The sequence below is a fragment of the Leptosomus discolor genome, chromosome 4 (genome assembly GCF_034619465.1).
Source record: "Leptosomus discolor isolate bLepDis1 chromosome 4, bLepDis1.hap2, whole genome shotgun sequence".
Lineage (NCBI taxonomy): Eukaryota > Metazoa > Chordata > Aves > Leptosomiformes > Leptosomidae > Leptosomus > Leptosomus discolor.
Window position 1 is genome coordinate 76038892 of NC_141394.1, and position 11769 is coordinate 76050660.

At 40.9% G+C, this 11769-nt stretch overlaps 1 protein-coding gene across 4 annotated transcripts in view; it reads left to right on the forward strand.

The window, feature by feature from the left end:
- Positions 1 to 6466, forward strand: part of CTBP1 (C-terminal binding protein 1) — a 190690-nt gene extending 184224 nt beyond the window's left edge. For 3 of the 4 annotated variants that reach the window (XM_086464892.1, XM_086464895.1, XM_086464894.1), the window contains exon 9: positions 5005 to 6466. In XM_086464892.1, the coding sequence (XP_086321018.1) occupies positions 5005 to 5191 (187 nt within the window). In that variant the 3' untranslated portion in view covers positions 5192 to 6466. The remainder of the gene's footprint in view (positions 1 to 5004) is intronic. The other variant, XM_086464893.1, reaches the window with a different exon arrangement.
- Positions 6467 to 11769: the final 5303 nt, after the last annotated feature.

The window sequence follows — 11769 nt, forward strand, 5'->3', positions numbered from 1 at the left end:
AGATTTTTCCTAGTAGCCAGCTTCACACAATTTTTATTTATGAAAAAGTCTGCGATTTTTTATCTTCCAATATGCTATTTACTCTTAAGTAGGATGAAAGTGGCTGAGAAGGTTACAAACAGCTGCTTCCCTCAGTGCCTTGAGGGAAGGGACAGTGCAGTCCTTTCATTATTTTTTTTAATACCTCTTTGTCCTAATCTTTCCGCTGTCCTCCTTCATAGATCTCTTATCTGTGTCCTTCTTTAGAAGGGCTACCCCGTACTTTTAACTGATACAGGATTTAGTGCGTGTTACCCCATATGAGAAGCCAGTTGTGTGCTGCTGGGAAGTGAAGCAAAGCTCTCGTGTCCCAGTGGCTTCTAACAGCCTCATCAGAAAGTGAGGGAGAGATGGCAGAGGGGAGTGTCACCCCCTGCTGCCATGATCTCCTTAGCAGAAGCCGTAAGTGCACCGAAGGAAGAGAGTAACTTTGATTTGATCAACATGCCTGTATCTCACATCATGTTGAGATGTTTAATTTTGGGAAAGGTACCCATAGCCCTAAATACCTGGAGAAGGGTGGTTCTGTTTGCTTACATGAAAAGTTCAAGCACATGTGGTGTTCTCCTGCACACAGCGTGTGGTTTCATTGACTTCAGCTGGGCGTACTGGGGTAGAGCTGAATGCAATTGAGGCTTAAAGGCAGGTGTTGCTGAGCAGGGGGCAATAACTTCAACCCTGTCATGGCAGTTAGGAAGTGTTGCGTGCCCAAATAAAATGCAGTTGTTTGTTCTCATTTTGGGGGTCACAAGTCCGGCAGAAGCAGGCTTCACAACTAGAAAAGGAGTTTAACTTAGGAATGTTCTGGGAGTTAATGTTTTACAAGGTAAAGACCATGTGTATTTAATTTAAGCAGGATAAACACAGAACTGAATGCCTTTTTTAGACATAGTTTCAGTCAGCTTTTTCAATAAAGGAAATTAATTGTAAATAAATTCTGACTTCACAGTTATTTTCAAATGCAAAATAAAACTCATTTGGGGAATTTTGAGGGAGAAGTTAAGCGTCATACAACAAATATTAAAAGCTTCTTTTTGGAGGGGTGATAGAATAGTGCTTGAGTGTGGGTGAAGGCAGTTACTATTTTATGCAGTATAAAATATGTGGAACTTGAAGCTCAGGCTTTATGAAGAAATCTGTTTCAGAAGCAGTGTTTGCTGATGCTTAATTCCTACCTGGATTAAGTACAGAATTTGAATTGATTGTTCAAAACAAATTAGGGTGTCTTTTCTTTGCACTCCAAGATTATGTTCAACTAACTGAGTTCTGGAGCCTTTCACAGGCAGTAGGATGTTTCAGATGTGCTAATAACTGTACCATAGTCATTTAATTGCATTAGAAGATAAGACCTGGGATAATAATTTATATGTTAAAAAATGCAAATAGCTCTTTCGGTGAACTAAAACCAACAAGGCTATTTTATTCTGGATATATCATTTACTTGTAATTTGATGTGGGACAGAACTCTTTAAGTTATCAGGTATTATCACGAGCAAAGAACATTGAGCATTCATCAGCAGAATATAATCTAGATTTTATAGATTTTATCACTGTATTCTGTGGAAAACAAAACCATTTAGTATGTGAAATGCAAGACGCCCTATCAACACAAAAGGCCAAGCAAATGGGACCTATCCCCTGAGTAAAGATTAATGATATTCCTGAGAAGGAACTATTTGTAGTAGTCTTGGTGAAGCAGCATAAAATGTCCTGGTTTTGTGTTATTACTGTGTATTCGTTACTGAGCTGCCTCTTGAATAACCTTGTGCCATTTCCTCTGTCACAGAGCATGCAGGTTATAGGCAAAGTGAAATTCGACAGCCAGTAAACACTGATTGTGCAATTTTAGACGTGTTGACATGTCTTTCTGCCTTCTGACAGGTAGATGATGAGAATATCCAGATACTGAAGAGATACTTGAATGGGAATAGTTAGATGTCGGTAATTCAGGAGTTATTTCATGTTGATGTATTTCACCGGTGATTTTTCAGGCTCTGTAATGTAAGATAAAAGCATGCACTTAAATTTTTTTTTAAGCTTTTTTGGGACAGACTCTGTTTCTGAACAGAGCTTAACATAGTGAGTTCAAGGTGCTTCTGTAGTTTAAAGATACAGGAGAATAACATAGAAATTAAAGTTTCCTTTCATTTGTAGTTAAGATGACTACTGTATTTTTCTTTGTAAATTGAGACTATGTGATGGAAGGGGAAAGAAGAGTATGAAGTGGCAGTGGAGGTGTAACGGTCTCTTGCTTCTGCTTTCACAAAAATTAATTCAGTGGACATTTTACCTGGAAAACTTTTCAACTTACTGCTGCCAGAGGAGGAAGATGGGGAGCAACTTTATGAAGTGCTGGAGGGAAAGTATTGGCTGGTTAAGAAGAGAAAAGCAATAAATAGCGACATAAGGGAAGGTTACGTAGGATAGAAATACCCGTGTGTAGAGGCTGTTGACTTTATGTGCCCCCCTTTCAGAGACAGGATTTGAACAACACTGATGATTAAATTGAAAAGGGACAAAAATTACAAAAAGAAAATGGCAAAATAGGCTTAGGAGTTGTCAAGCAAAATACAGTTTCTGTAGAGGGCTGTGTTATCTGCGTTTTGGCTACTGCTGCTGTGTAGCTTCGGGACAAGAAAAACAATTGTAGGGCTTTTGGATGTTACTAAAAGACTGTAGGAAGCCTGTGTCTGAGGAGAGGTGCTGGCAGGTAGAACCCCAGTTATAACTTGGTGTCCAAGGGGAATATTTTTATATACAGAAAGAATATTTGGAGTCAAAGGAGAATTACAGATGTGTAGTTTGGACTGCTTAATGTGCTCATAAGGTAACTGCTAATGCTCCTGATCCAGCATCGTCTATTTTCATGAGGGGAGGCTCCAGCTTTCCTTCCTGAGGGAAACACAGTTGCAGAATTTGCTCTTTCCTTGATTTCTCCCAGCTCTGCTGTGTTGATGCTTGGGGAATAATATAGTGTTAGAAAGTAGAGATTCTGTGTTGGAAACGGTTGCTATGTTGGGCTTTTAAATGGAAGGTTTTGTCACTTGATGTTGTGTTTTTTACAAAGCACCTAGAGTAACAGATAAGCTGCTTCACAATTAAATTTGAATAAATAAACCAATATCCAGCCTGACAGTTTTCATAGGAATTGAAGCGAATTTGGTTAATATTCAAATAGAGATACTGAAACAAGCAACTAATTCCATTAGCAACTGCAAATTAATTCGAAGGAACCTCTCTGGAGAAGGCATTAGCATAGGAAGCCCTGTAAATATGTGTACAATTGGGAACAAGTTCACTGGCCTACAGGTGGTGTGATCTTTCACATACTGGTTATCCATCCCGGATTACAGTCAGTGTTACGATCTGCAGGACTGTTTCCCAGGATGACCGGGCCAGTGTATGATGCCTTCATCGTCGCTGTGCCGTGTCGGATAGCCGTGCTGAGCCCCTCTGGCACGGTGTTTGCAAAAAGCAGTTCCCACGATGTTTCTGTGGTGGAAGAAAAAAGGACAAATAAACGTGCTTTCCTCTAGCTTTTTTCCTCCTCTGAGCTTTGCATGAGTTCTGCACTAGTTTTCTCTCAGTTTGAGGGAACTTAGGATGAGCAGCACAAACATGCATTACTTTAGAAAAGATGCTGCTGAAACGGGCTGAAACTCCCTGATGCATTCAGCATTGAACTCTGATGAGAAGAAAAGAAACAGTAGAATAATGTGATATTTGGAAAAGCTTGACAAGACTCCAAGTATTCTTTCTCCCATTTCGTCCCAAGTAAATACTAGGGTAGCCAGTGCCACAGCGAGCAAGTGGTTGGTTTGTGTGTTTAGGCCTTTAAATGGGTAACGCTCTCGCTAGGACGCTTGGGTGAGCAGAATATAGCAGGAGAGAACAAGGGGTGAGTGTGCGCCTTCATGATGGGGAGGGGAGGCAAAGGGCCGGTGTTAAGTGGCCACCGTGAGAACTTGCAGAGGGGTACTGAGGTATTTTGCTAAAAAGAAAACAAATTTTTGTTAAAAATGTTTGTGTTAGCTGTTGTTTGTATACAGCACTGTGAAATACCATTGTTCGCCAGTTACATCTGAACTGTGGGATTGAAACAGCAGATTGCCAAGATGGTTTTTTTCTAGCCTGATAATATCAGACCATCATAAAAGCAAGCTGGATCGGAGAGATATTTTTTTGTTGTTGAATTTGTAAAATATTTAGGCCTTGGTGTTTGTCCACATAGAGTAAGAAATCTTTAAAACCATGTATTGTGTTAAAACCATGTATTGTGTTTTGTGTTTCCATCTCTCTTGCAGTCTGCCCAAAGCACTTGCCCTCTGTATAACTGCTTCTCTCTCAGACAAGTACAGTAGCAAGTCTGATGCTGAAAAAGTTACTCGGGTGCAGTAGGCTTGAATTTGTCATCTTAAGAGTGTGTGGGTATGATTGCTCTTTTGGGGAGCTATCAGAAAGCTACGACTGCAAGATGAGTTGAAAGAAATACTTTTTTCGAACCACAACAATGAAATTTAAAAAATTTCTACATGAGAATGAAAGAGAAAAAAAATGCCCAAAGGTCAGCTTGAGGAGAAGTCAGAGAGAACAGAGAGGTACTGCACGGACCTGGCCTGAGTTACTTCTTGTTGAGGCGTGATTTGAGAGGAGCAATGCTTCCAGGTTGTTTCCTTTGCTATGCTGTCACTCATGCTCTTAAATCTGAAATCTGAAGAAACAGTCTAGCAAACCTTTATTTCTCATTTGGGTAAAATACAGCATCTGGTGCTTTATTTAGCAGCATCTAAACGTTGCATTACGGCAACGCCATCTGAGTGGTATCTCATCTGGAGCCTAACCAGCTGTCTTCATCACTGGTCAGAAAACAAAAGAAGCATCTCTGTAGTTCTAGGAGGAGGCACAGTGGGCTTTCTGGTCACTCATCCCTTGGTTTTAATGTCTGTTCTCATTTTCTTCTCTCAGCAGGTATCCCCCAGGCGTTGTAAGTGTGGCTTCAACTGGCATACCTGCAGCAGTAGAAGGAATAGTCCCCAACCCTATGTCTTTATCACACGGCCTCCCTGCTGTAGCCCACCCGCCCCATGCTCCTTCCCCCGGCCAAACTGTCAAACCAGAAGCTGATAGAGACCACCCAAGCGACCAATTGTAGCCTATGAAAACAGCATTCCCAACATCGGAGATTTCAACTTCAGCGCGTGGAAAACAAACAAACAAAAACAAAACAAAACCCTGGATTTTGATTAAAGGCAAAACCATGAACTTACAGGAGGAGACGATTATTGTTTTAGAAACTGGTCCAATATACAGTATAAAAGGAAAAGGTGGGAGACAAAAAGAAGATTTGGAAACATTTTTTCCTCCGTATAAATTGTAGTTTGTCCCTGTCCAGTGGACTGATTCACTGTTTCTGTGTCCTATGGGTTCTTTGTTAAGCAAGAGAAGTTAGTAGTTAATTATATCATGAATGTACTTGTCTGTGTACAGTTTTTAGAACATTAAAAAGGGTTTGTTTGCTTAGCTGTCAACAAGGAAAAACATAAGGGAGGCATTCAACAAACCAATTTTGAGATTAAAAATCCTTTCTTTTATATTTTGAAACATGCCCAAAAATGAGGCAGTTGGCAAACTTCTCAGGACAATGAATTTTTCCCATTTTTCTTTCTACGCCACACAGTGCATTGTTTTTTCTACCTGCTTGTCTTATTTTTTAGAATAATTTAGTAAACAAAAGAAAAACAGTTTGTCCTAATTTTGGCGTGAATTCCCTTATTTCAAAATGAAGACAACCTTGCAAAGAGATTTTGAGGAAAAAGAAAAAAGGTTTTGTATAAACGAGCATTGTGCTTTTTGTCACCAGTTAAAGTATATATTATTGGTGGTATGCGAAAAAGGCACTAGACTACTGAAAAGTAGCAGCATTTCATTGCCTACATTGATTCCTTCCTGGTAATGTGGTAGGCTAGCAATATTTTTGGTTAAAATCATGTTTGTGACTGTAACCATTTGTATGAATTATTTTAAAGAAATAAAAATCCCAGACAAATATCATATGTGTAAAAATTTTTATTTCTAGTAACTGTTTATTCAACTTTTATTAGGTTTCTTAGCTGTAATTTTTAAACAGATGCTGTCAAGTATTTCATTTCTAGCTTTACTTTGCTCTCTGTTGTTTGTAATACTGTCTTGGAAGCTTGAAAAATAAAAAAAAAATAATTCTTTCCATACCATTTTTCCCTTTACATTTCGTAAATGTTGATCTTTTTTCCTGTGTTTCTAATGGAGTTTGAAATTAAGATGGATTTTGATTTGTACACCGGCGTCATCAGCTACAATATGGTAACAGCATTTATGCCACCACTGTGGGCAGAGCAGAGGAGGTACAACAGCAACACAACAATAATAATAATAAACGTCTTTTGCCGAAGTCCAACGTGAGAAGTGTCCATTGTTTTATTTGCTCTTGTGGCGATGGAAGTGTAGCAGCAGGACGTAACTGTATGTGCTGTATTGAAGGAGTTTGTTCCTTTGGGCGCAGGCAGAAGTGTTCTCACGGCAGGTTGGATCTCAGCTGGAAGCTGCTTTGGCCTTTTGCTCCTGGATAAGATGTCCTCCATCCCTGTGCAGTTTAAAAAAGCAAGACAAAAGTTTAGCTGCTGCCAGAAGGAAAACCAGGATGGGCAAAAGTGAACCTGGACGTAAACCTCCTCTGTGGTCTCTTGTCTATTTGTTCACTATTAAGCGGAACTAGTAACTGTGCACCGGAGGTTAGTGAGCTGGTTTTATGGGATCTGTGCAAAGTCTCCCCACTTCTGCTAGGAGGCTGCAAATCAAAAAAGACTTGAAACTTGCGGGCCTGTACCTAAGGAGCACTATATAAAGTGAAATTTTGTCTCTGTGGAAGAGTGGAAGGTTTTTGCCTTGAGCGTTTAGAGCCAAAAGTGTTATCCATTACAGTTTATTTGATGGTAAAACCATCCCTGTTCCCCCCCCCTGTGAAACAAAACAGAAAACAGCCCTAAAGCTGCAGGTTATCCTAGCAAAGACACTTCTAAGTTTTGTGGCTAAAAACTTGCAAAAACCCAACTGTGGTCTCCTGCAGTTGAAGTAGGATTTCATATTTCATTGGTAATACATGTTTTAAGATGCTGCTTTGTCAGGCTGAAGATGCTGCTTTAACATATGTAAACCAAACATTTAACATCTGGCTGCAAAGAATCGCTGACAGTCTCATTTGCAACCAAATTTCCCGAGGAAAACCAAGGCTTTTTCCTTCTGTTACATCAGTTTGGATGTGGCTTATGTACGTAAGCTTCGTTTCCCATGAATCAATAAACTGGTGAACTAGAGATGAAGGCACCAGCATTTATTGCGTGCAGTTCCCTGGCTCTGTTCTGAAGCTTGCTCTCCTTCAGCCGCCTGTTTTTGAGCCGTGATCTGTGCTTGCTCAGGCACAACCTCCTTCAGGATTTGAGGCTGAAGTACTGCACTGCTGGGTGCGACAGACACTGTGGTGGTGCTTGAAATACAGCTGCTGGTCTGACTGGTGGAGAGCGATCCCCTTTCCTGCTTCTGTTAGAGCAGGAAGGAAAAGCCACCCTGGCCATGACAAGACCAATGGGTACTGAGTTCTGGGTCACGGTCTGAAAAGCAGAATTAAAAAATCAGGAGGCAAAAAAAAAAAAAAGGCTTGGAGTAAATGACTAGTTGGAGAAGTGTACCGTAATAAACAAAAGCTGTTGTGGCAGACTAACCTTCTATGTTTTTGTGGGGTAGTGGAAATGTGATTAGATTTCCTCTGTCTGGTAAAGGATGTGCTAAATGAAGTTTAGACAGAAGAAAATTCAGTTAGTGGGAAAATACAAAGTGGGGAAGGCAGTGGCAGCAGAGGGCCACAGATGACCTCAGGCAGTGTGGAAAGGTGAAAGAGGAGGTAATCAAAGATCCTGGGGTTTTTTTAGTGGTGTTATTTGAATTGAGGGTCTGGGCCAAGGGGGCGGCCAACCGCTGAAACTGCTGCTGGCTCGAAAGCTGGAGGCACCGCCGGTGCGCAGGAGGCTCTGGAGCCTGCACAAGAATGTGATGGTATCAAAGAACAGGCTGTTAGAAGCAGAAAGATACCAGTTGTGCAGATGCAGAGTCAGGTAGTTGCAAGTCAAAACAAAAACTTGCCAGATAAAGGAGCCGTAAGCGATTTCCCAGGGTAGGACTGATTGATTACCACTGCGGGGTGGAAGAGCATGTCATACGATGGCGGATGCATCTGGCGCGGTGGTTTTGGTAGGGATGAGAATGGATCAGAGATGCTACATGGGACCTGAGGCGTTTGATGTATAGTTTTGATCACGCATTTCTGAAAGGGTGAGCTCGAGCTGAAGTCATAGCAAAGACTGGCTCTCAAAACAACGGAAGGTGTGGAGGGCTTATGTGAGAGGAAATGATAGCAACTTGGTGTTTTCAGCTTAAAGTGAAGGCTGAGTTGGGGGAATTACTATAAATAGTAAATGCTGAGGAGAAAGGAGAAATATTAAATGCTGGAATAGGAACAGACAAGCATAAATGGGGGTTAGGAAAAGATCTCGGTCAGCAGAGAGGTCCTGGGACAGGTTTCCAGTTGTGGTGACTGGGAGTCAGTCCTGAAGTCCCTGCAGCTTGGGTTGAGTTTTCTTTTTGTTTTGTTGGGTTTAGTTTGATTTTGTTGAGTTTTTTTAATAACTTTGTTTTTACAATGCAAAATGTGAGAACATTTTTTAAAGGTCGTACAAGGTTGCTACCAAACCAACAACTAGAGAGGCCTTTTCCATTCAGGATAAAACACTTCAGCTTCCTTTATAACAAGCCTCAAGGCTTTTTCCTTCAGTATGTTGGGTTGGGGTTTGTTTGGTTTTTTTTTTTTTGAGAAAATGCCTTCCTTATTTTTTTGTCCAGCCTTCCACCTCTAATGATTAAGGCTGGCTTTCCAAATGACTGGGACTGCTGTAGTCTGGCTGTTACCAGCTTACTTCTTGCCTCAGACCAAAGGGTTGTCTTCTCCTCGTTTAATCTCAGCACGTGCTTCAATAATGTCAGCTTGAAGGAGAAGGCAGTGCTGCAGTATTTCCTTTATTCGGTTCACTCCAACCTTTCTATCTTTTGTAAATTGGGAAGAAAAAAAAAAAAAGGAGAAAAGAGGGAAAAAAAAAGTCATTGATTTTAAGGGCAGAGAGTAATATTAGATCATTTTGTCTGCCCACTTAGTAAAGTTGTTAAATATGCGTCTTCATTAAACCTGATACCATGTTTTGACTCTAAGTAAATCTTTCAGTAAGATTTCTGGTCTTTATATTAAAATGTCAAGTGATGGGGTTTTTGCTATTTGTTTTGATAGTTTGTGTAAGTGGGGGATAACCGTCACTGTAATTTTTAAACGGCTTTATTTAATTTGGCTTTCCCTGTCTCTGAGTTCCAGTTATTGTTTCATGTTGAACATGAGGTCATGTAGGCTGACTTGAATTTAGTGAGCATGTTACGTTTTAGCCAATTTTCCTTTGTACTGAGGTCAGTGACACATCTTCCAGGAAGACCAAACTGTGTTATTCATCTGTTTTCTTTCCCAGTTTCTTTCATTATACTGTACATCCTTTCCTTTGCGGCTCTGTATTTTTGTCCCTTTAAATGACACAGTCCAATATGGTTATCTTCTGCAGCTGAAATTACAGGATTTCTGATCTTTGAGACTTTCAGCTGTTGCCTTCTTGCCTCCATTGACTTTCCGGTTTCCTTGGTAAACCATTCTCCTGCAAAGTCACAAGTGCTTGAAGAACTTGATTGATCCTCTCCTTGGTCTTCAAATTGCATTTGCCTAGGTAGAGCTGAGCACCTCATTAGTAGCGAAAGCTCCACGTTGAGTAGCTGCTCGACGCAGCGGTCCTGCTCTCGTGCTCAGAGTGCTCGCTTTCATCCCACCATCTGTCTGTGGCTAGCAGAATGCATCGTATCTGGGTCTCATGCCCGGTGTCAGGCTGTTTGTCCCTCAACATCTGCCTCCTGTCCTTCTTCCTTGTTTCCTTCTAGTGTTTGGGGGACCTGGAAAGTTACTTCTAGTATTCTTCCCTTTTTTGGAAGAAATGTCCATTGGTCAGTTCTGCTTTTCATCTGTGTTCCAGCTTGACGCAGACCAGTTGATTTTCAGCTCTCTTCTTAGCTGACCTCCATGCACGCTACCTCTCTAAACCTGTATCCAATATTCTATTTTTTATGTCCACTTTTGGGCTTGGGATTGCCCGGTTGGTCTTTTCTCCTCATCTGTAGTTTCCTTCCTACATATTCTGTACTACAGAAATTTGGCTCTTCAAGTCTAGTCTCAGCACTTTGCTTCGCCTTTGCATTTCTGCTCAGAGTCAGTGTTTTGTTGAGGGAGCATTGTTTGGTTTGGGGCTGTTGTGACACTGTGTCAAGGCTGCCATAAAACAGACTAAAGTATGGCCTTGAGATGATTAGAGGCATTTGAGACATTTCCAAGACGATGTAGCTCATTCTCAGAGCATGCCAATCCGTTGAAGACATTTGTTACTTGCACAGTCTAACTACATATCTATCCCCCTTCTTTCATGTGCTGCCTAACAAAGGATAAGCCGTTGCCGGTTGGAAGCATTGATGATCTGCTCAAGAAACAAAGTAAGGAAGTTAAAAACCCCCTACATTTAAATACTTGAATATGGTTTGAGTTGCAAAGACTTAAAGTAATAAAAAGGAGCAAAAATATTAGCTTAAATAGCCACGAGAACCTTTTTTACATATCAAGTTTGGTGTATTGGAAATAGACAATTACGTGTCCATTTGACAGTGCTATTTCTTTGTCTGTGCTGTGAGAGCAGAGTCGTTGTATAGTTTGGGAAAAGCTTATGGAGCTGGTCCTCCCTGGGTGAACCCTAAGAGTTAGGGCAGCAAATCAACATTGGAAAATACATCTCCTGAGGAGCTGACATCTCAGACTTGCGGTTCTGAACACCTCTAGCCATTTTCAAAATGACCCACCCAATGCAGTGGATTGAATTCTCAAGCCGGTTGCCTCCAGCACAGCTGTTGGCTTCACAGCATATTCCCCTTCCCGGGAACTCGGCGAGCAGCAGCACTTGCTCTTCAGCACATCTAACAGCATCAGAGTAAATCCCGTGTAAGTCTCTGTTGCTGTTTAGTAGGATTTTGGTTAAGCCCTCGTATAAAGTTAAGTCCGTGCTGTATTTTACTGTTCTTAAACCACAACAGAAAGAGAATCTGCTTTTGGTGTTTTCCAGTAATGTATTTGCTGTTACCAGCACCGGTAGTTTTCATATTAAAATGGAGTCAGGGGACTTCCAGCCTCTTTTTGCTATGGGTTTTCAGTCATTTTGCTGTTTGCTTGCCGGTGTTTTTTAAAGGTCTAGTGTACGTGCAATGTGTTTATCATGTTATGAAGTTATGGTGATAGATTTATTTTTATCTCTTAAGTTATAGCCATTTGTAATTGGCTCCAAGGCCATCGCTTTCCATTCCAAGCATGAAGTGGACAGCCTGTCCTTTGAAACATGTTCTGAACAGCTGTCTTTTTATTTTTTCTTCTTCTTTCTTTTCCTCCTGCAGACCAACCATTTTAAGGACAGGATGCAGCCCTCGTAATGCAAGAAGCTCAGGTAAGAGGTGAAAAATCTCCACTGTGACTTAAAGCTCATTTTTAGAGGTTTTCAGCCTCTGTAAGTTCAAAGAATACAA